Below are 24,598 nucleotides of genomic sequence, written 5' to 3' on the forward strand. Positions count from 1 at the left end.
GTGTTATTCTTGGCAAGACATCAAAGCGGGGGTTTCACTGTGAACACAGAGCGTTTCAGTGAGGAGGATGGGGGATGCTGATTTTGCCTCTGTTTACTCAAGAGCTGTTAGGCTGTGTACTTTCAGGGTACACAATGAGAACCCCTGAAGGCACATTCTTCCCAGTGGCAGGCCAGCAGAAAATGACTTCAGATAACCTGGCTGCTGGTATTTAGTTGATGAGAGATGTGTCTACATCTTTGATGTGTTCTTTGCTCAAACCATCTGAAGAAAATAGGATGGATACAGGCAAGTCTACATAGAAAAAAAAAAAAAAAGGTTATCAAGGAGTCAGCGATATCAGGGAAATTCCTGAGAATTCATTCCTCCCACGGCTGGAAATGCGATCACTGAACAGAGCTCTGTGACTGTCAGCACTGGGGGATTCCTGGCTGAGCTTTGCCACCTGCCCAGGAAGAATCCTACCACTGTCAGAAATGGAAATAAGGCAGTGAGATGCCAGGAACCCCAGGACTCCAGGTGTTCTGGCCTGCTCAGTCATTACACCTGCTTGATTTTGAATACTAGATCGCAGGGTCCAAGAGAAAAAGACATTGGCTGGAACTTCCCCAAGCTCTTGTTGAGCTTTGGGAGCTCTTGTGAGCTTTGGGACTTTCATGCAGATAACAAGTGAGCAATTAGGTAAGAAGCTCAGCACATCCTCCTGATAGTTTACTTTTGCCTCACACACGCCACTGAGCTGTACTGAGTGACGGCACATACAGACAGCATAACTTACCCCATTAAATCCATGATGCTTGAGTCACCACTTGACATCGAGCCACTGCTCTGCAATGCAAAGACAACCCACGACCACTTGATTTCGAGCAGATCTTAAACTCCTGAGCTAAAAGCTGCTGTTCTCATCAGTGAGACATTCTGATGGCTGAAGTTCTTCCCTCGCTGGTCCACATGCTGCAGGCAGCAGCTCCACTCCCTCCTTCCCCATCACTCCTCCCAAATACCGCCACCTCTGTCTTCTCCTGCACATAGGTTGTGGGAGCAGGCAAGGGTGGGCAGATTTCTTCTCATATAACAACTGTGCCCCAGCAGCTGGGCTTGGAATGGGCAGCATCGATGGTGCTTAACATTCTCCTTCTATCTGGCGGAAAAAACAAAACAAAACACTTATTAGAGGCATTTACTAGATGACAAACTAGACTGGTATTTTAAAAGCCCTGAAGTGTGTTTTTAGTCATAAAAAAGGCAAAAAAATTAATAACATTGGGAACGTATGAGAAGAATGGAAACTAATAAAAGTAACATATTCCTTTCTCCCAGTTCTCTGTAGAAACAGCTCCTTCATGTCAGCACTACATGAATTTGGAGAATTAATCCCCAGATTACCTGGACAGCAGAAATCTACTTAAAAGGAGATTCTAGAATAACTCGCTTACTTTGAAACAAAGACATTTGCAGCCCTTTGATTACAATGTTATTGAGGAAATTATTAATAATGAGGACCTTCTAACTGTCCATAAATTCTTCATGTTTACACATAGCTCCCTCACTTCTCACTCAGCCTGAACCATGGGAGAGGTGCTCTGGCAGATAACATCTTCTCACATGTAACTGCAGTTCTGCTACTGTCAGCAAGTATCAACGAGAAGGAAATCAAAAGTATTAGATACAAAAATTGGCACCAGAAAGCAATTTCTGTAGTTTAGTTTCAGAAACACAAGAGGTTAGCTGACCTGCTGCTGGCTAGAGCAGCCTAAATTTCATTTCAGCATGTTCGTAGGAGTGTATCAGCTTTTGTCTTTCTTCCAGCTTATACCATTTCCAAAGCATCGTGGATTCCCAATCAGTACATCCCATCTGGGTTGTACAAATGAATTCCCATGAAAACTGAGAGAAATAACAGTTTATTGCCTGCAGTCCCATTCTGCAGCACAAAGTTCAGCACCACAGGACCAGAGTTGTTCCTTTCTTCCTGTTGTGACGCACCCAGGCTACCCAGGGTTGTAGGAGCCAAGTCCTAACCTCCCTCTCAGAACCTGGCTGTAGAGAAGTGATGCTTTTTGAGATACAAGGATTTCACAGGACACTTACAGATCAATTAATTCACCAGGATTTCACAGACTGGACTCTACCAGGTGCTGTCACAGTCCTCCTCGCTCTTGTTGGCAAGTCGTCAAGTCGCACCTGCTTCAAGAACTTTGCAAAACTTGTCATAAGGCTGAGCTCCAGCTTCCCATTAGTAATGCAAGGATTGTAACTCCTCCTCTCCTTAAGATACTGTCCTGCCTGTGGAGATGTCCTGTTCGGTGGTAAGGAAAGGCCTCTGGAATAGCAAGTGTAGGAACTGCAGTACTTGCATTTATTCAAGATGTTTGGGGGCCGTTATAGGAAACAATAATGAAATAACTTGAAATCCACAACCACTGGTGGAGAAAATCCAGCAGAACATGAGATAAATGCCTTTTAGGATGGCTGGATTTAAAGATCAATCACTGTATTTTTATTTTCCTCTTAAACCATATCTATAATCACGTATCTGAATATCTCACAAAGTAGGAAGCTACATGATGTTTATATCCTGCCTCATGGGCTGTCACTCCTGCTTCAAGAGCTAAATCAGAACACACTGAAATAGATGGAAATTCTATCAGAATAACAAGCCCAAATGAATACTGGGGTCAGTAAAACCGCTCTTAATACAAAAATCCTTTTAAAATGCCATCAAACCCAGGCAAGTCTGAGTGTTTTGATGTTTTGCAAGTGCAAACACCTCTGTGTTCTTGCAGAGACCAGGCCAAAGAGGTGAAACATTCAGAGCTCTCTTGCAGTGAGGTGCTTTTACATCCCCGTTCAAGTCAGATAAACGCAGAGCGAATGCCGTCACTGCCCTGAGTGTGTAATGACATGGATTAGTCACAAGAGGGAGGTTGGCAGGACAGCGCCTTGAGCCTCAGGAAACAGCTCTAATGCAGCTGGTAGTTGGTCCCACCACAAATCTAATAAATAAGCAAGCAGGCTCGTCTGGAAGCTTGTCAAGGAGCCTCCTGATGTGGAGACAGATGAAAGAGACACTGCGGTAGGGAAGATCTCTGTGTGGATGTGAAAGCACCTCTAATCAGGGATTTAAGAAGCTGTGCACTCACAGAAGAAGGTCTCTGTGCAGGGAGACGGGCACTAGCATGGAGGAAACAAGAGGGAGAAAGAATAATCCCTAGCAGGAAGAGGACTGCGCTGGAAGTGAAGAAGAGGGGGTTTGAGAGAGACAGGGGAATGATAAAATCAGTTTTTGTGTGAAGGAAAGCTTATTTTTGCTCAAAGCAGGGGGTGTCACCATATGCACACCTCGTGATAGAATTAGTCACCGCTTCTTGGTGGAAATTCTCCAGAGGAACGCTCTTCTGAGTGAAAGAAGGTGATACCTACAGCGCTTATTGCTGGACAATGTACAGCAGTGGAGCTGTGGAACCAAATGAAGGAAAAGTTAAGGGAACGGTGTTCAAAGTTCCCCAGTTTTAGATATGAGAGAGATGTAAACTACCAGTTAATGCTGAACCTTACATCAAGGAAAAGCTGTTTGAGCATTACCTTCTGTTTCGTGGTAATCACTAACAATGTTTAAAACTCCCACGAGTGCAATGTTCGAAGGGACAGGCTCACAGCAAAAGGTGATTAGATAATTTCATAATAATCCATTGGGGCTATCAAACAACAACAAAGAAAAAACCAACTTGCTTTTGGCTAAAGAATTGCCTGAATCAGCTGCCACATCTGTTAATGTTTGCCCTGTTCTTCTTTGGCAACTGCTGCTGATCATTAGGACACAAGTCTGGATGAACCTGTGGCTTGATCCCATTCCGCTGTTCCTATTTCTCTCGAGCAGGAATCCCACAACCACACATCTCACTCACCAGTCTCTGGAAGCAGCCCTTCACCTTCAATCACTTCAATCCCTCAGGAACAGTAATTTCTATCACAGAAGATAAAGTACTGTTTATCCTCAGAAGTAACAATCAGAAAGAGCAGAATGACAAAAGGTCTGCACCTACCCACATCATGCTCCAGTGTTACCACAAACCTGGAACGACCCCAACACCAGAAGCTTTTCCATCCTGGAGGCAGCTCCCACCCCCGGTCGCTCTGCAGCATCCCTCTGTTGAACTCAGGGCTTCAGATTTGTACCTGCAGAAAGAGAATCAGTTCTGCGGTTTCTGTTTGGGCTCCCACCAGCCCCAATGTCACCCCAGCCCCAGGTACCAGGCTCGGTTTAGATTAGGATGCTGTTTCAGAGCCACAGACTACTATCTCACTGCTTAAGCATCAAGAGAAGAATTACAGCCACTTTTTGCCCACCTGGCAAGGGGAGGGATGGTCTCTATATACCCCACAGCACACACAGAACACTGGTTCAGTAAAAGGGGAATGCAATACTCAGTTAAAGAAATTATCTCCGCACTTCACTCAAACTAATTGTATTCACAGTATAATCTGTTTCCAAACCCAAAGCAGTACAGGTAGTTCAAAAATACAATAAAAAGTTAAAAAATAACTAATACATAGTTCAACAAAACAGAAATGCAATTTCCACCTTCATTTTAACTTCACTACCATATCTTTTCTTGGATCATACCCAGGGAGTTTGGCCTGGTAAGAGCAGTCCCTCATGTTTTCTACTGTTCTTGTTACAGCCATTAATTGATACAGCAAGCTTACAGCTGGGAAATTAAGAAGCACCTGAATGAGGTGAAACCTCCTCACTTGTCACTTGCAGCAGTGTTTTAGCTTTCCAAGAAATCAAATACCAGCTAAAACAGATGTTTTCAATGAACACATGATGGGGGACCCACCTCCCTCCCCACCTCAGTCAAGCTGTTCCCTTCTCTGCCATCCCAAGTGCTTTTCAGGAATCTGCAGCAGCTTCTCTGCTGTCCACTAAACCAACAACAATTAAAAACCCACTTAAGCATTTTGCTCAGGCAGGACCATGGAATGTGCAATTTTTTTCTCCCAGAATTTGCCCAATTGTCGGGGTTTCATACAGACGCTTGCCTTTGAAGGAATGCTTCGTGTGAGACAAGGTTCTGGCAGAAACCTGCCTCATTACTTGCCAGCTCACCTTCTGGTACGCGCTAATGAGGCTGCTGGGTTGCCACAGCATTAGAAGTCGCAGGGCTGAGATGGCCGGCAGCTCCAGCAGCTCTCCATGGAGATTCCTTGGCAGCCTGGCTGTGTTCCTCCTAACACGGAGCTTAGAAACACCGGCATTTTACTTCAATTTTTAAAATGCAAAAATATTTAAAATAGAATTGTCATTTCCTGTGGATCTGCGTGTAACTAAGAACAGAAGTACAGGCTGACTAGGATAGAATTAGCAAAAATAAACATTGCATGAATAATTTGAAATGCCTCCTAATCCATAGATCTTCAGGTGGTTGAATCTCCCAGGGAAACCTCTGGAGGCTCAATCACAGGAGCAAAGTTTTAGCCACCCCATAGGGTAGATCTGCTGAGTGTAACCCTGATTAAATTTTGGTGACATACATCACAAGTGTTAACTGAGCAGAATATTTCCACTTTTTGGTACCACTGGGAATGCTGGGGGTGGCAACCAGTTCTCACTCTACACATTACACAACAGCTTCCCAAGCATTAAAGGCAGTGAGGGTTGAAGCACAAGCATAAGCTGTGAGAAGCAGCAGCTGCCAAGGCTCATGATTTCTAATGAAGGAAACAGATGTTTGTCACTGATGTGCAGTGCTTCATTTTCTGGCCCTGGCTGAAAAACAAACAAACAAACAAACCAAAACAATAACCAAAAAACCAAACCCGTTTCTGCATTAAATACAGCAGCACTTGTACCAGCAAACCTCCTGCTATCCCTGCAGCAGCTTCCCCTGCTCCATTTTAAGGATGGTTTTCTAGGGCTTCACAGGCACAGAAGCTGCTAACGCTGTTCTGAGCACGCCTCAGTGAGAATTCATGCTGAATGTACTTTCCTAGACAGCAGAACACAGGCAAGACATTCCACATTCTTTCTTTTCCATCAGAAAGAAGACAATATTTATTTTTTATGTTATCCTGAAGAGCTGGCATCACATCCTGAAGGAAAAGCTGTTGTTACTGATTATTACAGCCTTGTAGGAAATCTTGAGCCAGTCTGATCCAGATTCATTCTGGATGCCTTTGATACTTGAATGATACTGAGATTTTGGATTGGGTCACCTCAAACACCTTTACAGAGAGCAGGAAGGTGCTGTCTGAGGGCTGTTCAGAGCTGGGGTGGGCTGAGCCATCCATTTCCACTGACTCCGGTGTGAGCGTAGCCCAGAGTTAGCTATTCAAATCCATATCTATAATCAGTGGGATAAATCTGGACCCTAATGCCTTTGCATTACTCAGCTATCTTGAAGCAAACTGCATAAACCTCCTGCATTCTGGCTTTGAATCTGAAGGATGAGCCGTGTGTGTGTCTTCCTAATTGCATCCGGGCACCTCTGGGGCTGATAAAGGTCTTTCTTGGGGCCTCCTGGAGCTGCCGAGGATGTTTTCAGGCCACTCCTGATGCTCCAGGCTCCTCTCAGGATCTCTGGGGCTGCTCCAAGCGCTCCTGGGCTCCTTCCCGCATCTCTGGGGGAAGATGTTATTTACATGCCAGGAATATCAATCACTGTAACCTTTGTATTAAGTCAACTACCAGAGGATTAATACAGCAAAAGCCTTCACGGTGCTGCTCTCCTGCCCACCTCCTCACCTAACCCTGGACAGCAGCAGTTGGACTACTGTTATCCAAGCACAGATCATATGTGTACAAGCCATAATGTATGTGTTTCATATGGATGAGTGTTGGCCTGACATGCCCTGTTTATCCAGAAAGAATTGAGGTCACCTGCTGCTTTCGCCTCAGTCCAGCCGCACAGCAAGGCAGCAGCTTGAGAGCAGCCAGGTTTGGAGAACTCATTTAGGAGCCACTTTCAAGTTTTAGCTGGAGTGTGAAACAAGAAGAGATGCTAGGACTTGCAGGCTTTGCTGGCATCCTAATGAATACATACAATCATGAAAAGGCTCTGCTAAAACAACAAAGGATGCTCCATAGAAGCGTGACCAATAGATGAACTGTCTATGCAAGAATGTGCTAATGAAGGTGGATGGCAGAAGGTGAACAGCATGGCAAAACAAGAGACAGAGGAAACGTAAGGGAGGGAGACTTTTATGCAGCTTGGGATGCTTGGCTGCCTCATGGTAGGGCTGCAACATGCACATCCAGCCCAGGACTGAGGTGTCACCATGTAGGCACTGCTCTGGCCACCGCAGGAGACACTCGGGGACACTCCCTCACACAGGCTCGCCTAAGATGGACACCACCTCACACCACCACTCCCCTGGCAGCGCAGGGCCCCCCGCAAAGGAGCTGCCACTGAATGACTCCCCTGGACCATCGGTCCCTCAAGACAGCCGACCCTGCCCGGCCTGACCCCTTCCCGCCGCCCGCCGCGCCGCGAGGTTTCCATAGCAACGGCAACGGCCGCCCGGCCCCGCCGCCTCGGGCGGCTGCGCGCCAGAAAGTGCTAGAAAGGCGCCGCAGCCCGCGCATGCGCAGACGCGCTCCCTCCCCCCACGGTGCCGCTGCAGCGCCCCGGGGCCAACGGCGGGCGGGGGAAAGGGGTGGCGGCGGGGGAAAGGGGTGGCGGCGGGGACTGCAGGAGAGGCCCTCCCGGAGGAGCGGAGAGGCAGGGGGATGCTTGGGAACCCGCGGGAGAAATGGCCCGGTCAGGTTTCCCCGGAAACCGGCCCCCTCCCCTCTCCCGCAGTAAGGAGGAGCTGCCGCCTACGCTGCGCAAAGTGCGCACACGGCTTCGGGAATAGGCGGCTGCGCGAGCCACCGCCCAGCGCCCGCTGCGGAGTCATTGCGACGGTTACTAGGACACTTTGTTTTCACCCAATCAAATGACGTTAGCTCATCTCTGGGGCCGGCAGCCAATCACGCTCGACATCAATCATTCAATTAAGCCAATCGGGAGTGTCCCGAGCCAGTAGGGCGGGCATTCGTTGGGCCCCGGTTGCCTAACAGTAAAATCAACTGACAGGTAGGCGGAGCAAAGAGGAGCCAATGGTTTGAATGACAGCGCTCCGACCAAACAGATTTCCTCATTTGTAGAGCCTCGTTATGGGTCGCCAATAGATACTGCGAATGGCAGCCCGGGAGGGGAAACGAAGGCTGCGCGCGCATTCCGCTGCTATATAAGGCTTGGCCGTTGCCTCTCGCAGTCAGAGTCGGTTGGGGGAAGAGTGGCGTTGGCTGACAGCGACCTGTGCCGCCGCCATCATGAGGGAGATCGTGCACCTGCAGGCCGGGCAATGCGGAAACCAGATCGGGGCCAAGGTGCGGGCGGTGGGCAGGGGGCGGCGGGGGAGGAGATGAGAGCGGTGGGGGCGCGCCCGGCCCCGCCGCCCCTGACGCGATTTTCTGCCGCAGTTTTGGGAGGTGATCAGCGACGAACATGGCATCGACCCAACCGGTACCTACCACGGCGACAGCGACCTGCAGCTGGAGCGCATCAACGTGTACTACAACGAGGCCACAGGTAGGGCTCGGCGCGCCGCCCGCCCCCTCCGCGCCCCCCGGCGCCACAGTGACGGCTCCTCCCTGTCTTGCAGGTGGCAAATACGTGCCCCGCGCCGTCCTGGTGGACTTGGAACCCGGCACCATGGACTCGGTGCGCTCCGGGCCCTTCGGCCAGATCTTCAGGCCTGACAACTTCGTGTTCGGTGAGTGGCGCCGGGAGCGGGGGAGGGACGCGCCGGGGAGCCGGGGTGGGGTGGGCAGGGCCGGGCCGCACTGCGGGCACCGCCGCACATGCTCCGCCAGGGGGGCTAATCCCGGCGCTTCTTGACGGGCGTGAAATGACCGGGGCTGTGCGGGATGGTGCGTGGTGGCAGCTGCTGGGAGAGCAGGTCTGAGAGGTCGTTGCTCTTCCGATTCTAATTATCTCCTTCATGCTACCAGCAGAGATTAAATGGCTGCTGTACCATTAATAATGAATTAATGTTTTCTGTGTATTTTCCGAGCCATTTCAGAGGTGTTTGTGTGAAACCACAGCTCCGCGCTTGATAAAATGAAAGCGTTGGTGGGGTTTCGCTGTAGGCTTATGCTTCTAAGCTTTGCTTGCAAGCAGGAAGCAATGACCGTAATCTAATACGACAATGGCTCTCTTCCAGGTCAAAGCGGAGCAGGAAACAACTGGGCAAAGGGCCATTATACAGAAGGTGCTGAATTAGTTGATTCTGTGTTAGATGTTGTAAGAAAGGAGGCAGAAAGCTGTGATTGTCTCCAGGGCTTTCAGCTTACTCACTCTCTTGGTGGTGGTACAGGCTCTGGCATGGGTACCCTGCTCATCAGCAAAATTCGTGAAGAGTACCCAGACCGAATTATGAATACTTTCAGTGTTGTACCCTCCCCTAAAGTATCAGATACTGTAGTAGAGCCCTACAATGCCACACTCTCTGTGCACCAGCTTGTGGAAAACACAGATGAAACATACTGTATTGATAACGAAGCCCTCTACGACATATGCTTCAGAACACTGAAGTTAACTACTCCAACATACGGTGATCTGAACCATTTAGTGTCGGCAACCATGAGCGGTGTGACCACCTGCCTGCGGTTCCCAGGCCAGCTCAACGCTGACCTGCGGAAGCTGGCAGTGAACATGGTTCCCTTCCCCCGTTTGCACTTTTTCATGCCTGGTTTTGCCCCGCTCACAAGCCGCGGGAGCCAGCAGTATCGTGCTTTAACCGTGCCAGAGCTAACCCAGCAGATGTTCGATGCAAAGAACATGATGGCAGCGTGTGACCCGCGTCACGGCCGCTATCTGACCGTAGCTGCTGTTTTTAGGGGCCGTATGTCAATGAAAGAGGTCGATGAGCAAATGCTCAACGTTCAGAACAAAAACAGCAGCTATTTTGTTGAGTGGATTCCTAATAACGTTAAAACAGCGGTCTGTGACATTCCACCTCGTGGCCTGAAAATGTCTGCCACCTTCATTGGTAACAGCACAGCCATCCAGGAGCTGTTCAAACGCATTTCTGAGCAGTTCACGGCCATGTTCCGCCGAAAGGCTTTTCTGCACTGGTACACGGGCGAGGGCATGGACGAGATGGAGTTCACAGAGGCTGAGAGCAACATGAACGACCTGGTGTCTGAGTACCAGCAGTACCAGGATGCCACAGCTGAGGAGGAGGGGGAGTTTGAGGAGGAGGAAGAGGCCGAGGCAGAGTAAAAGCTATGCAGTTACCACCTGTAAATTTTGTTTAAAGCTGTATGAACTCTTTCATTCAAAACTTCTGTCTGTGTTTGTGTTCCTCTTCCTGTTTCAAAGTCACTTCAGCTGCTGTACAGGCACCATTAAAGCATTTTTCACAGTGCACCAGCTCGTCTCCTTTTTTCCTTTCCGTAAGCTTTTCGGGTGCTGTTATTAAAAGTCAGCGCGTAGGTGTTGCGCAGCTCTGGAAAAGAAAAATACAGACTTGGTGAGTCCTGCTGCTCGCCCAAGGCAACCAGGCTTCTCTCCCTGCCTTGAGGTGGACGCCCGTTGATCCTGTCACTGGCGGCATCTTTGCTCCAGGGCTGCGGGAATTGAAGAAACTGGCTTTACAATCAAGGGTAGTGGCGGGGGGGGGGGAATGACACACACACTTCACATAGAGGGTGGAATTCAGCTCTAAGCTGTGTCTAAATTTAGGTACCTGGCTGGGGATTCCTGTTACAGGCTGCGCTGGGTGGGACCTGAGCAGCGCTGTAGGTTCAGCTTTAGGTGTCCCTAAGCTGTAGGTTGCCCTGACAGCCTGCGCAGGGAAGGTGCCAGTGACACAGGTGGGTGTTCTGGGGGAGGACAAGGTGGGCTGATGTCTGCAGCCACTCAGTATAAACCCAGCAGGTAGCTGTGGGCTGTCACAGGAGCCCTGGGGACAGCTGTGACAAGCTGCTGCGCCTGCTGCTGGGGACAAGTGACACCAGAGAGCTCCCGTGTGTCCAGCCTTAAAATCAGCATATAGAGATTTAAAACCTAAACTAATTAGGTGTTACTGCAGCCTCTCTGCTTTGGAAGTGAGCTGAACACCTCATACCAAATTAACACACTTTTATCTCGTTAAATCCCTGTATTAGCAAATTTTTACTGTGGAAACAATATGTTCAGTGTTACCTAAGTGACAAACCTGTCACGCTAAATAGCTGGACAGGAGATAACAGGCTGCTTCCCTGCTGAAGAAACTCTGTTTGGTGCTCTAGACTATAACTGATTTGGGGGGCTGATTTTTTTATGTCTTAAAAATGATTCTCCTTCCAGAATCAAAGCAGTTGGAGCAGTTAAAATTGCACGGGCTGCGGTGGCTCCTGGGGCCGGGACACTGCTCTGTCTACAGAAACAGGCGGCTGGTTCCAGACCTACAGAGAACACTTGTAGGTGAAATGATGACAACAGATTTTTAAAGCGTGAGGTAACACTATTAGCAGTTGATTTCTGTCCTTCGCACTCTTGCTGACCAGCCCCATGTCAAACCTGGTTTCAAGTCTTGCTAAAGCCGCATTCCCTGGGCTCAGCCTTCTCCCCTCTAAGCTCAGACACAATCTCAGTTCCAACTACTAGTGCTGCCAGGAGAGCTGTTTTCCCACTCTCTGCTTTCATGTCTGCCACATTTTGACACCATTTTCCTCCTCTTATCACATTAAGTACAAGGCATTTGTTTTTTTCCAGTTAACCTCCATGATTCCCCATCCCGTGTTACTGAGTTGTGGCCTTTTGACTCTGCTGTGCCCAAAGACAGTGATATTAATTGCTGATTCGTTGAAATTTTAGCCTGATACCTTCATGCTCTGCGTGAGAAGCCCTTAACATAACACAAAATGACTTTTTTTCAGCCCTCTTTTAGGCAACACCAATATCTAACAAGGATCAAAGAGTAACACACACCATTTCCCTGCTTTTTTGTGCTTTCTCAACCCCTTTGTATCATCTGCCTTTTGCTTTTTTATTGGACTTTAAGCTTTTTAGACCAGAATAACTTTCCTGATCGAGAAATTGGGGTGTTCCTGATCGTCCTCTGCTTCAGCTGGAAACCAGAGGCACGTTCTGCACAGCCCGGGCTGGGAAATGGGCTCTCCTGCAAATAACCCAGTGGATGGCACAACCCCAGCACCTTGGCACCCACGTGGAACATTTCGGTAACTGGTCACTACAGCTAATGAGAGCGCTACTTAATAACAGTAATTAGTGACTTTCATTTTCACTCAGCTGACGAACGTACCTGGTACAAAGCCGCTGTAGAAAGGTATCAGTCCAGCATCGGTGTAAATCTTGTTGTTAGGCCAGTATGTTTGGGGAAACCTCTTGCCAAAGCTGGAAACTGGGTTTCTCTGCAAAAACTAGAAACCAAACAAACCAGCAACTCAGTAAAGTTCATTTTAAACCATATTATTGTTACCCAAGTCACAGAATCCCAGAATGTGAGGGGTTGAAGGGACCTGGAAAGCTCATCCAGTGCAATCCCCCCATGGAGCAGGAACACCCAGATGAGGTTACACAGGAAGGTGTCCAGGCGGGTTGGAATGTCTGCACAGAAGGAGACTCCACATGCTTTGACTCTGCATTAAGGGAAATATCTAAGCCAGTGTAAAGCAATTATCTTTCCAGTTGTTTTCTTCTAATTAGGAGCTACATTGCAGCTTCCCTCTTCCCACTTGGTGAGTTCTTCTCTCGCTGGGTGTTGCAGCCGCCCTGACAGCTCGGACCCCCGAGCAGCTCCTGGCCCTGCTGTGGTCCTCAGGATCTCCACAGCATCCATCACCTTTGGGCATCATCTGCAAGTCCCGAACGCCTCGTGCTCCTACATTTGGTACCCTGTGACCCAGCGGTATCTGCTGGCGTTGGGTCTGTCCTTGTCTGCTCCTGCGCTGTGACTCTGCACATCTGCGATTTGGTGTGACCCCTTTAACTGGTTTTATTTTTCCACAAGTGCCACCAACAGTGATTAGCCAGTAATTCCCAGGCTGGGAGGAAGAGGAAGGCTTAGGGAGAGCGTAAATCACCTCCAGGGTCTGTCCCTGACCCTGAGCTCAGCCCCAGGTACGGGCTGTGCTGCAGGATGGACCCTGCACCTCTGCACCCAACAAAACCCCTCAGGGCGACCCTAAATCTGTGTCACCCTCCTCAGCAGCGAAGGGATGGGGTTCACAGAGCCGAGCAAACCGCTGCAATCCCTCCAGCGTGGCGCTGGAGCGAGAGGATTGCATTATTTAGCCTGACGCGGCCATAAGCAGCGATCCATGGCACATCCCAGTAACGTAACCTACGGCAACGGAGATTTAGGGCGGAAGATTAGTGGCTTCAAGTCAGAAGCCATCTTAGATAGAAATGTGTTGTGAGTTGTATTTTTTCTTAGCGTTCTTATATTCCTGCCGTTCCTGATGCGCTGCAGCCAGCATGGATTCTGCTGAATCCTGCGATGGACAAACACCTCCCTTGCTCACGTACTGCATGGCAGACATTTCTTAAGAAATCAGGGGCAGAGAGGCTTTGCAAACAGGTTTGAGAACACCTGGGTTTTGTTTCTTTTGCTTCATTTCAATTCCTATTAACGGCAGAAGGGGAGGATAAGGCAGCCGGCACAGGGAAACATCCCAGCTGGAGCATCGCGCTGCCAGCGCTGCTGAGTCATTTCTTCCCAGCGCAGTTTCCCTGACCTGGGGATCCTCAGTCTTGCATTTTCTCTACATCAGACCCAGGTTCTCTGCGGCGAAGGCACCGCAGTGAATCCCGGTGACCAGAAAGGGCTGCAAATGTCGTAACGGGCTCTCAGGGCGCTGATCAGCCCGCACCGGACCAGCGAGACGGCTGTCATGGGCATCGCGCTCCATCCTGGCGGCGGGAAGAAACGCGTAGCTTTGAATGCAAACGACATGGGGAGGGACCTCATTTTCCCGTGTAGGAGGATTATATGGCATTATACAGATCTTACAGCAAGGGGACAAAACAGTTTTTCAGTAGGGATATTTCTGCATCCTTCCCAAAAGGAGGAGGAGGAAGACCTAGACACTTTTAAGACAAATTATGTTAGTAAAGGAAAAAGCCTCACAACCAATTAAAAGGGAGAAATATCCACCCAAGCAGCCCAGGAAGCCACCACGGCCACCCAGGTAAGGATGTGTTGCGTAAAGGAAGTGCAGATAGTTGCATCCTGAGTTTCTGCACTCAGAGCAACATTTTTAACAGCCAGCCATGAACCAACCCTCTATAGATTTGCTTAATCCTTTTAAGAACTCATTTATCCTCCCTTAATGTCCCAAGAAAACAAGTTGCAGGATTTAATTGCTCATGATTTTTTCAACATGTTACCTAATAGCATTTTATTTTGCTTGTACTTATCACCCCAGTTCTAATACTACTACTGTAAATTAAACCGCTTTTGGTGGTGCAGGTGAATCAATACCATCGTTATATTCTTGAAATAAGATTTGTGGGTATAATTTACCTGAAATCGGTCAAATTCATCCATGGCTTCCTTCACAGCCTGGACGTAGTTCTCGCCATAAACCCAGAGGTAGCGGGGGATGAACCCAGTGTACCCTTTGGATGAAGACAAGAGAGAACATACATATTGTATAAGGCCCAACCAGTTTGGAATTGGAAGAGGCTGGGATAAATATAAAATCTTGGCAGAGTATAGGAAGGAAAAGCTCATCCATTTAAATTGTAAAACTCACTCTTACATGGGAAGTATCTTTTCTGAGTCTTTTTTATGATTCCCGAGGAAAACTCAGTGGGTTGAACTGCTGTTTGATCTCCATGAGGTATAGCAGAAACACTGGATTTTCTTATAGTCTTTAAGCCAACAGCTCTGTCCTGTTCTCTGCCGGTTTAATACGCCTTCAGGGACTAAACAACCAGGTGTCCGTTTCTTTCCCATTTGCTCTGCCCATCCACCAAACTTTCACTAAGTATGATAAACTATATAAAGTCTAAAACCCATCCCAAAGAAACACCCGTGCATGGGAAGAAGCAGCAGCATTTTCCATCCCAAAGTGATCAAACGAGCTGGAACAACCAGCCGATGTCTCTGAGATGTCCCCGGCGGGAGGAGGGTGACACGATCTCTTCTGAGCAGGACTCACATGGGGAGCGACCTCCCTCTGTTTTACCTGGAATGACTTTCTGTTGGATCACACGTGGTACATCCAGTCTTGGTAACCGATAAGCTCGCTGCGCGTCCGCAGTCTCAGCCTCTCCTTCCATTTGTACAGGCTCAAAATAAAAGCAGAAATTAAATAAACACCAGTAGAACCCAATTCCTCCTTCACAGAATCACAGAGTCATGTTGGTTGGAAGAGACCCTTAAGATCATTGAGTCCAACCATAACCCAACTCTAGCACCAAACCATGTCCCTAAGAACCTCATCTATAAATCTTTTAAGCACCTCCAGGGATGGTGACTCCACCACTACCCTGGGCAGCCTGTTCCAGGGCTTTACAGCCCTTTCTGGGGACAAATTTTTCCTTATATCCAATCTGAACCCTCCCTGGTGCCACTAGAGGACATTCCTTTCAGTTCATCTCTTTCCGCTCAATTCATTACTTAAATCACTGCCAGAAACTCTGAATGGCAACTGCCATTTCCATTTCTTCCTGGATTTGCACTAAGATCTACTTCAAGAATTTCTGGTAAAGTCATATTATTAGACAACCTCCTTGTATGCCGAGATTCTGCAAAAATCCCCAGGGAGAACAAGGGGAGCTCTGGGCGCTGAGCTCCTTTGGAGATCTGTTTCTCAGAGCAAGGAGCAGCAATGCCCCTTCTTGGGGATTTATATCCCAGCCAGCTTTTGACTCCATGCGTCAAATCTCTAATCTCTGCCTTCAGGGGATTTGCAGAGCCCCAGCCGCTGCGACGTGACAGACGCTGCCTTGGGCTCCAGGGGCAGCAACGGGCTCAAACACGCTGGTGCTGAGCAAAACAGCACCCGGCTCCGCAGGGAAACCCAAACCCTCGTGTTTCAGGCATGGACAATGACAGTGGGAAATTCAGGTGAGCAGTGGGAGCGGCTGAGGGGTCAGAAACCCAGAACATAACTAAAGGCGCCGGGAGTGTTCTCTTTTCGGGAGGAGGAGGAAGAGGAGAAAGGCAGAGCTCCCTGCTCAGCCAAGGAAACACAACCCTGACTGCACAGCACAACATGAAATCTAACATCTGGGATTTGGAGCTGAAACTCAACCAAATGAGAAATCTTTTTGCTTCAGAAAAGTAATTAAAGATTACAAGTGATTAAAGGTTACAACAATTTCTGAAGATGCGGTAGATTTGCCACTGCTAGAAACGTTTGTGTATTTGATGTTTCTCTGCACAACACTCTAAACTTTTCCATCCTTGCCCGTATGAGGTTCCCTCTTCACACCCACAGACCAAGGAGATCCCTCCCAAGCCCACCAGTCCCCAAACCCCATCTCTCCACAGCAGCTTCCACTAACACACGTTTTCCACCCAAAACCACTTACCGGTTTGCTTCCCACCAAGGCGCCGCTCAGCTGGCTGATATTGTGCATTTTTTCCTGCCTGACGGCTGGGATTAGCTCAGGCAATTTCCACTCTCGTCTCTCAGTGGCGGGATGGCACGAAATCTTCCGTGGGTACCCGTGTGGCATCCGTGCCCTCAGGACGTACTCGCCGGGGTAGTGACGGGACATGGGATCCATGCTTGTCATTGTCAGGTCGTCGTCTACCGGCACTGGAAGAGGTTTTGGCCCAAGGACTGGTTCGGGAAAGCTTGTTGCAGCCCCAGCTTTCTCATAGGGAAAGTACCCTGTGGGACAGACACTGAGTTAAGAGGAAGGATGAGGGATTCCCATCACGCTTGACCTTGGCCCCCACATGTGCCCCTGGAGTGAAGAAAAGGAGCTTGGGGGTCAATGACATCCCATGGGGTGCAAGCGCCATCAGCCCCGTCCAACAAACCAGCCTGCACAGAAAAACTGCACAAAGATAGGTTCAATAACTTAAAATTTAAGTGATACCTGAACTGTAAAATAGCATCAGCCAAGCTATAAAGATTAAGGGAAAACAAACCAACCACATATCCTTTTCTCCACGCGGTTGCATCAGCACAACCCGAACACAGACCCTCCCATGTCCACCAAGGAATTCTTGCTCTGGCTTTGTTGCTGCTCATTGAGGAAAAGGTTTGCTGTGACACCGGCTGAGACAAAAATACCTCATGGCCAGCGAGTGCTAAATATCTCCTCCGAACTAGGGACAGCCCCGCAGCTTGAGACTCCGCAGGGACAGCCACGCTTGGCAACTTCTATTTGACTGTCCCTTAAAAACACCCTGTGACGTGGGTCCCACGGCTGCCCCGGCCCCCCTGACACCCCCACATCCCCAGTGTAATGCAGGAACAAAGCCGGTTCCTCCCCGGTGCTTGCGGAGAACAATCTTACACCACGCAACGATCTTTTCCGTATTGGAAAACCGTTACTATGTCAGTCTTGTCCCTTTTAAACAAACCAAATTCCTTCCATTTTTGTTCTCATAGGTCATTTCTTTTTCAGCCCTCTGGTCGTTACCGCCTTCCCCGACCTCCTCGCGTTTCACGGACATTCCTGTCGCGGAAAGGCCTGGAACAACTACCTGTCCTGGCCCAAACAGTGCGGAGGGAAATCGAACCCTTCTCAGAAGGGTGTAAGACTTCGATGGGCATTTGGGTTTACAATCTGCTTGTAATTGTATTATAAAGTATATATACTTTATATATATAATAATTACAAAGTAATTATAATTTACTTATAAATATGACTTACATCATATATATTTGGTAACTCTATATATTTTAATATAATGTTCAATAAGTATATATATTCAATAAGCTAAGGCAGTCTATTCCCTAACACTGTATTTAACTGTATTATTCTCTTGCTAACCTGAACAGCAGTTGATAAAGACAAATAACTTAATAAAAATGATTTTTCAATCCAGCGTGCAAATTTTAAAGCCGCTTTGTACTAAATATTTCCTTTATCATTAATGAAAATATTGCATCTACTCTTTTTATCCTGCAAGCCAAAGGAAAAATGTAGTTCTTCTGTACTTGAGAAATCCATATGAGCTCTTTTTTATGACCCTGAGTTTTGCAAACTTATTGATTCCAAAAGCTTGCACAGTCAGACACTAAATTAAAAGCCAGGAGGGCACCGTGTGTTTGAGTAAATATCTCCATGGTTTTAGCCCATGTTCACCATTTGCAATGAAGCGTTCCAGGGTTTGCCCACCAACAGCTCGGCTGCAGGGGCTGCTGATGAAGAGTTACCAGCACGGCCCATGTTCTTGGGTATCTCACCAAGGAGGAGCAAACGTGAGCTCCCAGCTGCAAACACTGGCAGGTGACGTAAAGGTTGTTGAGAAGAGAACAAGAATGAGGACGGGATAATGAGAGCAACTAGGTCAACCGGTTGGTTGGGTCCATCCAAACCACACTTGATTCCAAGGAAATGCAAATGTAAGTGTCCGTGGAATGAAAGCTGTCAACACCACGTGTGCGGTGGAGAGCTGGATTCTTGAGAACAGAGCTGGGATGGACAGAAAGGCCAAAGGTTTGCAATAAACTACACAGCAAAAATCCCCAGTGTGAACTGTTCTGGTTACTGGTGAGCAGCACCTGCAGAGTTAAGGGCTTTGTGCTCCTCACACAGACCCACCAGCCAGCAGGTTGGGGGTGCACATGAATTTGGGAGGGGACACAGAGGGGACAGCGGAGCCCAACTGAACAAAGGGACATTCCACACCACACAGCATCGTACTCGGCAATAAAACCGAGGAGGAGGTCGGTGTGTGGAAGCCACTGCGGAGGGACTGGCTGGGCATCAGTTGCTTGGTGGTGAGCAATTGTCTCCATTCACATCACTTGTCTTCCTTGGGTTTTATTTCTCTCTTTTTGTTATTTTCCTTTGCATTACAATTTATTAGTATTATATTGTAATTATTAAATTGGTTTTATCTCAACCCACAAGTTTTCTCACTTTTACCCTTCTGATTCTCTCCTCTCGTCAGGAGTGAATGAGTGGCTGTGTGGTGCTTAGTTGCCAGCTGTGGTTAAACCATGACAGGAATAAGGAAGAACTGGGGAGTGAGTTCATAATATGCCATAAAATCATCTATCTATCTATCTATCTTCATCTAACTGATAATAACATGGGAACTAAAATTCCCTGTCCCGCTCCACCAGACATCAGTGTGAGATGCCCTGTGCTCATCAACTGAGGCCAAGTGCTCCAGCCCCACACCGGGTGCCCATCTTCCTACCTCAACACTATGATCTCTCCATGGAAAATACCCCATTTCACCCCAGAGCCTATCAAGGATGGGAACAGCCCCTGCTGCTCATAATTAACCCTGTGCTCATCAGCAGAGCCCGTTCTGGCAAAGGGACAAGTCTGCTCACCTGGACGCCCCGGGAGATACCCCTGGTCACCGTGCGTGGTCCCGCTGAAGTCCTCGATGAACTTGGGCTTGTGCAGCGGTGCCAGCAAGGGCCGAGGGCTCTTCGCAACAGTGGGGTCCGTCAGCAGACGGTGGGTGGTTTTGCCAAAGGTCTCTCCAAACTGGTAGTTGTACTGAGGGATGAAGCCGTCATAGCTGAGGAGGAAACCAAAGAGGAGCGTCACCGAGGTGGCACTGGTAGGACAACCTGCTTCAGAGCTTTTGCACAGTGGGAAGGCCATGGGGTAGCAGTACATGGGCTTGGGGAAGGTGTTTGTCCCTGTGAGCGTGAAGGAGTTTGTGCCACTGGAGCAGCAGCACGGGGGGAGCAGCAGGAAGACGCGTGTGGTTACACGTGGAGCCAGGGGGGTGTCCTTGTTTGCACATGCCTGTTTTGACATGTCAGCATGAACACGCTCATGGATTTACAGATGTGTAAGTACACACTTGTGCTTTGGCTCATGAAGGAACAAGGGGTGAGGTCAGGGAGTGCGGCCGAAGCAGCACCTGCGGATGGGAAAACTGGTGGTGAGAGCACAGGGTGGGCTGTGATCACTCTGACAGCGCTGACCTCGGCAGACCCCCGTTACAATAGCATTTCCAGTTAAACATGCCTCCGTTTCAAATTTTGCAGTCTCTCTGTTCTAAACCACAGTGAGTTGATGCTGAAGGGAGTGGAGCATCTCCCGTGTGAGGAAAGGCTGAGGGAGCTGGGGCTCTGGAGCCGGACAAGAGGAGACTGAGGGGGGACTCATTCCTGGGGATCAATATGGAAAGGGGGAGTGTCAGGAGGATGGAGCCAGGCTCTTCTGGTGACAACCAGTGACAGGACAATTGGCAATGGGTGCAAACTGGAACACAGGAGGTTTCACTTCATCGTGAGAAGCAACTTGTTCCCGGTGAGGGTGGCAGAGCCTGGCCCAGGCTGCCCAGGGAGGTTGTGGAGTCTCCTTCTGTGCAGACATTCCAACCCGCCTGGACACCTTCCTGTGTAACCTCATCTGGGTGTTCCTGCTCCATGGGGGGATTGCACTGGATGAGCTTTCCAGGGCCCTTCAACCCCTGACATTCTGGGATTCTGTGATTCTGTGAGTTACTGAGAATTTCCCAGGTCAATATTGAAACTCACAAATCCAAACAGTCACTTGCTCATGCCCTCCCCAAAGCTCCTTGCTCTGAACCTCATAGCGAGGAGGGGAACAGGCTCACCAACCCACCCAGCAGCTGCGCAGCCCCAGTAACAAACATCACTTGATTTTTCGGGACCTTTGTGCAGCCACGCGCTGCTTCTCCACTCCCCGTGACATGGGACACACAGTTTGAATGCAGTGGCTCAGGGTACGGCGGGTGCTGGAGCTCCAGCTCTGCTCCCAAATCCACTAGTACAGATCAGAAACTTCAGCTATTCCCAGTATCAAAGATGATGTTATTCTACCACCGAAGAAAGAAGGTAGAGCTGCCAGTTACAACGTACGGACAGAAATATTCAATCAATGATCCCACTGTGTGTCTGGGGACAGAGGTGGATGATGCATGAGGATCATAAGATGATGAGTAAGTACTTTCCCTTCCAAATGCTTTAAACAACAGTGAGCAGAGCAGTGCATTTACACTTGGCAGGTTTTCCCACTTTGCATGCGGGATCTCTCAGCAGCAGCTGCCGGAGGAGCTCGGTGGCTCATCCCCGTGGGTTCTCAATGAGTCTTGCAACACGGGGAAGCTACGCCAGGATAATAAAGCTAAGCAAAAGCACAAACGACATAGCCCGAATAATTACAGGATGGCCAGAGGGATTTTGATCATGAACAAAATAATGGTAGGGCTGAGAACGGATTCAATTTGTAAGCAATTAAAAGCAAGGCAATCCAAGGAGCTCGGGCTGGTCAGTCTGGGTTTATGGCACAGGGATCTGTCACAGTGAATTACAAGCGGTGAAGAGACCAGTCTCAGTTGGGTTGTTTGGTCATCACCTGCTCGGTATTTTGATTAAGAAACCAGGGAGATCCCCTGTTTCTGTAGCTCACCCTGGGCCACTGCAGCTGCTGATCTCAAACCTCGCTGGCGAGCAGTGAGGAACCTGCTTTCCCAAGGCTCAGCCCCATTTCACTTTTCCCTTACTCAGCCACATCTCCATCGCCACTCCCCAGCCCACGTCACCAAACCTGCTCAGCCTCCCTGATCGCCAGGGAAAGCCTTGGCCCTGGGCCCGTCCTTGCTGGGCTCTGTGCCCTTCCCAAGCCAGGACGGGGCTGGCAGGGAATTACCCCTTCTCCGCACACCAGGTCCTTCCCAAACCACCCCACACGCTGGATTTAGTTTCCCAAAGCTCTTGAGCACTCTGGTGGCATTTTCAAAGCCCTGGCCAGGACCATTGCCCAACCCGAGTGACAACAACCCACTTTGATTCCCTCATTTTCACGGGTTCACCAGCACGGCCAGATATGGGACACATGAGATGCTGTGACATGGTATCTTCCTCCTCCTCGGGGCACCCACTGGGACGCAGAGCCTGGGCTCCAGTGACGCCCTCCAGGCAGCGCTTCCTCGCTCTCAGCCACCCAAAGCAGATGCAAAGCACCTCAGCACCCGCAGGGGCTTCCTCTGACGCTACCATCACAAAATGCAGCAGCAGAATTTGGTTCCCCCTCATGCCTTTAGCAGCAGCCTGGAGAGGAGCAGCCCCAGCTGCTGGGTCAGTATTGGGGTTCAAAGCTGCTGCTTTGGGGTTTGTCTGCAGGCAAGAGGGAGCAAGGGAAGGTTTTGAGGTTTTGGAGGTGCAAGCCCAGCCACAGCTCCCTCCTTGTCATTACTCGTCTTTCCCAAGCCGCTGTCAGCAAACGGCTTTGACAGGGTGACAGCAACAGGGAGTAACATGTCACATCATCCAGACACCACAGTTTGGAAGATACAGAGATCAGTAATGGAAAAATCCTTTACATTGCATTAATGGGAGGGACTGAGGTGGTCGCCACTGCAGGAGCATCGTTAAGGAAGGGAACACGCTCCAGCCTTTACCCACAGCTTGGGACCTGCCTCCCTCCTGCCCGTGCCCGAGCGGCACCCGCGGCCGTGCGGGTTTTCTCGGTGCTGGGTGTGCAGCCTGGGCCAGCACCAGCCCCTGGGACACCGTCCTGACGCCCTTCGGAGTCACCGGACTCATCCCAGTGATTTTGTACCAACAGCAGCTGGATTTCCAGCCCGTTCACACGGGTCCTGGGTCGCAGGTCCCAGCACAGGTCACCAGGGGATGCCACAAACAACTTCTTCACTGCTAAACCTCTCCACTTATGTGTCTTACCTTTTAACCAATAACTTAATACCCATGAGATCTTGGTTTCTTCTTTTCAAGCCTTTAGAGGAGAATTTTGGAAAGAAAAAGAAATCTAACTACATATCAACTAGACCCCCAGCACCCAGAGCCACTGGCACCTTCAAAGAGCTCAGATCTGGCAGCAGGACTCTGCTCCAACCCATTTGACTAGAGCGTGTCATGTCTATGCAAATATTTATTCAAAGGAGATCTTCAAACATCCTTGATGCAAAAGTTATGACTGGAAACCAAACCCTGCACAGCAGCCCAGGTAACATTTGGTAGCTTAAAACAAATTCAAAAAAGGAGGAAAAAACCAACAATGTTGACTTGGCCTCAACACGCTATGGCATGGTCTTTAATTACACCCTGTTACAAGGTGGCACTTCTCATCCTGGAGCCCTGTCTCCTTTGGAGCACTGTTACATGGGATGTTTAATAGTGTCTTCAAGAAAACAAAAATATCCTGAATCATAAATACTACGTGAGCCCAACCAGAGCTATTTGCATTGGAAACGAACAGAGGTTTCGGATGAATGTCAGAACTCACCCGGGGATGTAGTAGGGGTTGGGAGGGAAGAAGCGGTTTTCCCTGGGCCCTGCCATGGCCGCTCCGGCGCTGGTTGTGGCAGGAGGGAGCTCAGCGCGGTGTGGTCACCCGGGAAACCTCTGTGATGCTGCCGGAGCGATGGCGGTACCAGCGGCGGCTCCAGCTGCAGCAGCTCGTCAGGTTTTCGGGCGCAGCTTTTTCTTCCCCCACCTGGAAATTCTGGATGAGCACAGAGATTTTAGAGCTTTTGTCAGGGCTCGTAGCCATTGGGACAGCAGCGCCAGATGTTCCTCGGAGGCAACCCCAGCACAAATATGTGTTCACGCTGCGGTTCGTGTCCAACACACGCGACCGGGGAGAGCCCGGCCCTGCTGCCCCACCACTGGTGCAGCTCACACAGCCCGGCCAGCGCTGGTGCAGACACACGGACACGGGTTTCTGCCCAGGAACCCCCAAGCACAGGTTTGGGAACTCACCACACTGCAGTGGAACCCTCAGCCCTCCTCGCCCTGCTCCTCCTTGCCCGGCTGTTTGAGGACACAACCCTTCCCTGCCTCGCTTCACACAGGATAAAGGTTGTTCCCATTCCCAAAACCATATGGTCACGTTGTTTTGCATGCAGTGGCTGGAGGCCCAGGACACAGGCCCCTGTGGTCAGTCTGTCCCCAAGTCAGACTCACATCTGTCAGCACCAGCATCGCGTCCACCAGCCACAATACCAACACCAGGCCTGGTTCGCTGCCAAGGTCCCTCTGTGGCCTCGAAGAGCTCAGACATATCACTGGCACCATCATTTTAAGGTTTCAAAGCTACTAACCAGAAATCAGAGTATTTGAGAGTTGTTCTCAGCTCTTCAGGTGTCTGTTCTCCACCCAAAAGGAGATAAAAATGCTGCTTTGACTCCTGCCCTTGGTGCCTGAAATCTTGGGGAGACCTGGAATTTCCAGCCTTTATGAATGTGTGTTTGCCCAAATAGCTGAGCCCTAAGGGGGGCCTGGGTCTGCAGGGGGGGCTCTGAAGTGCACGATCTCTCATGTCAGAGGTGCAGGACGGCTCACATCAGCTGCGTGGGGGACCAAGAGGTGACAAGCACAAGATACAGCACGAGGAAGCTCTGCTGGACACAAGGAGACAATTCTCCCCAATGGGAGAGGCTCAGCCTCCATGGCATCCCCACTCTTGGAGACCTTCAAAGCTCAGCTGGGGAACACCCAGAGCACCCT

The 24,598-nt window shown here is 49.5% G+C and overlaps 2 protein-coding genes across 2 annotated transcripts; one reads left to right on the forward strand and one right to left on the reverse strand.

Annotated features, from left to right (window-relative positions):
* Window positions 1–7,664: 7,664 nt before the first annotated feature.
* On the forward strand, window positions 7,665–10,421 carry TUBB4B (tubulin beta 4B class IVb). Its single transcript, XM_065036063.1, has 4 exons — window positions 7,665–8,377; window positions 8,471–8,579; window positions 8,653–8,763; window positions 9,214–10,421. The coding sequence occupies exons 1-4, from the start codon at window positions 8,321–8,323 to the stop codon at window positions 10,272–10,274; spliced, it is 1,338 nt and encodes a 445-aa protein (XP_064892135.1). The 5' UTR covers window positions 7,665–8,320; the 3' UTR covers window positions 10,275–10,421.
* CIMIP2A (ciliary microtubule inner protein 2A) lies at window positions 9,951–23,698 on the reverse strand. The gene is made up of 7 exons (XM_005511570.3): window positions 23,376–23,698; window positions 19,478–19,671; window positions 16,542–16,846; window positions 15,191–15,293; window positions 14,524–14,618; window positions 12,301–12,418; window positions 9,951–10,500 (listed from the first exon to the last, which is right to left on the reverse strand). Exons 1-7 carry the CDS (start codon window positions 23,429–23,431, stop codon window positions 10,412–10,414), a joined length of 960 nt encoding a protein of 319 aa, XP_005511627.2. The 5' UTR covers window positions 23,432–23,698; the 3' UTR covers window positions 9,951–10,411.
* Window positions 23,699–24,598: the final 900 nt, after the last annotated feature.

Source organism: Columba livia, chromosome 19, assembly GCF_036013475.1.
Source record: "Columba livia isolate bColLiv1 breed racing homer chromosome 19, bColLiv1.pat.W.v2, whole genome shotgun sequence".
NCBI classification, from domain to species: Eukaryota; Metazoa; Chordata; class Aves; order Columbiformes; family Columbidae; genus Columba; species Columba livia.

What these genes read in the sequence shown, in the direction of transcription:
- TUBB4B (XM_065036063.1), top strand. Translation starts at nt 8,321, where the DNA reads ATGAGGGAGATCGTGCACCTGCAGGCCGGGCAATGCGGAAACCAGATC. An exon ending in GTACTACAACGAGGCCACAG is followed by an intron (nt 8,580 to 8,652) that starts GTAGGGCTCGGC and finishes CCTGTCTTGCAG; the next exon opens with GTGGCAAATACGTGCCCCGC. An exon ending in GCCTGACAACTTCGTGTTCG is followed by an intron (nt 8,764 to 9,213) that starts GTGAGTGGCGCC and finishes GCTCTCTTCCAG; the next exon opens with GTCAAAGCGGAGCAGGAAAC.
- CIMIP2A (XM_005511570.3), bottom strand. Translation starts at nt 23,431, where the DNA reads ATGGCAGGGCCCAGGGAAAACCGCTTCTTCCCTCCCAACCCCTACTAC. An exon ending in CCTTGGTGGGAAGCAAACCG is followed by an intron (nt 15,294 to 16,541) that starts GTAAGTGGTTTT and finishes TTTTATTTTGAG; the next exon opens with CCTGTACAAATGGAAGGAGA. An exon ending in CCAACAGAAAGTCATTCCAG is followed by an intron (nt 14,619 to 15,190) that starts GTAAAACAGAGG and finishes CTTCATCCAAAG; the next exon opens with GGTACACTGGGTTCATCCCC.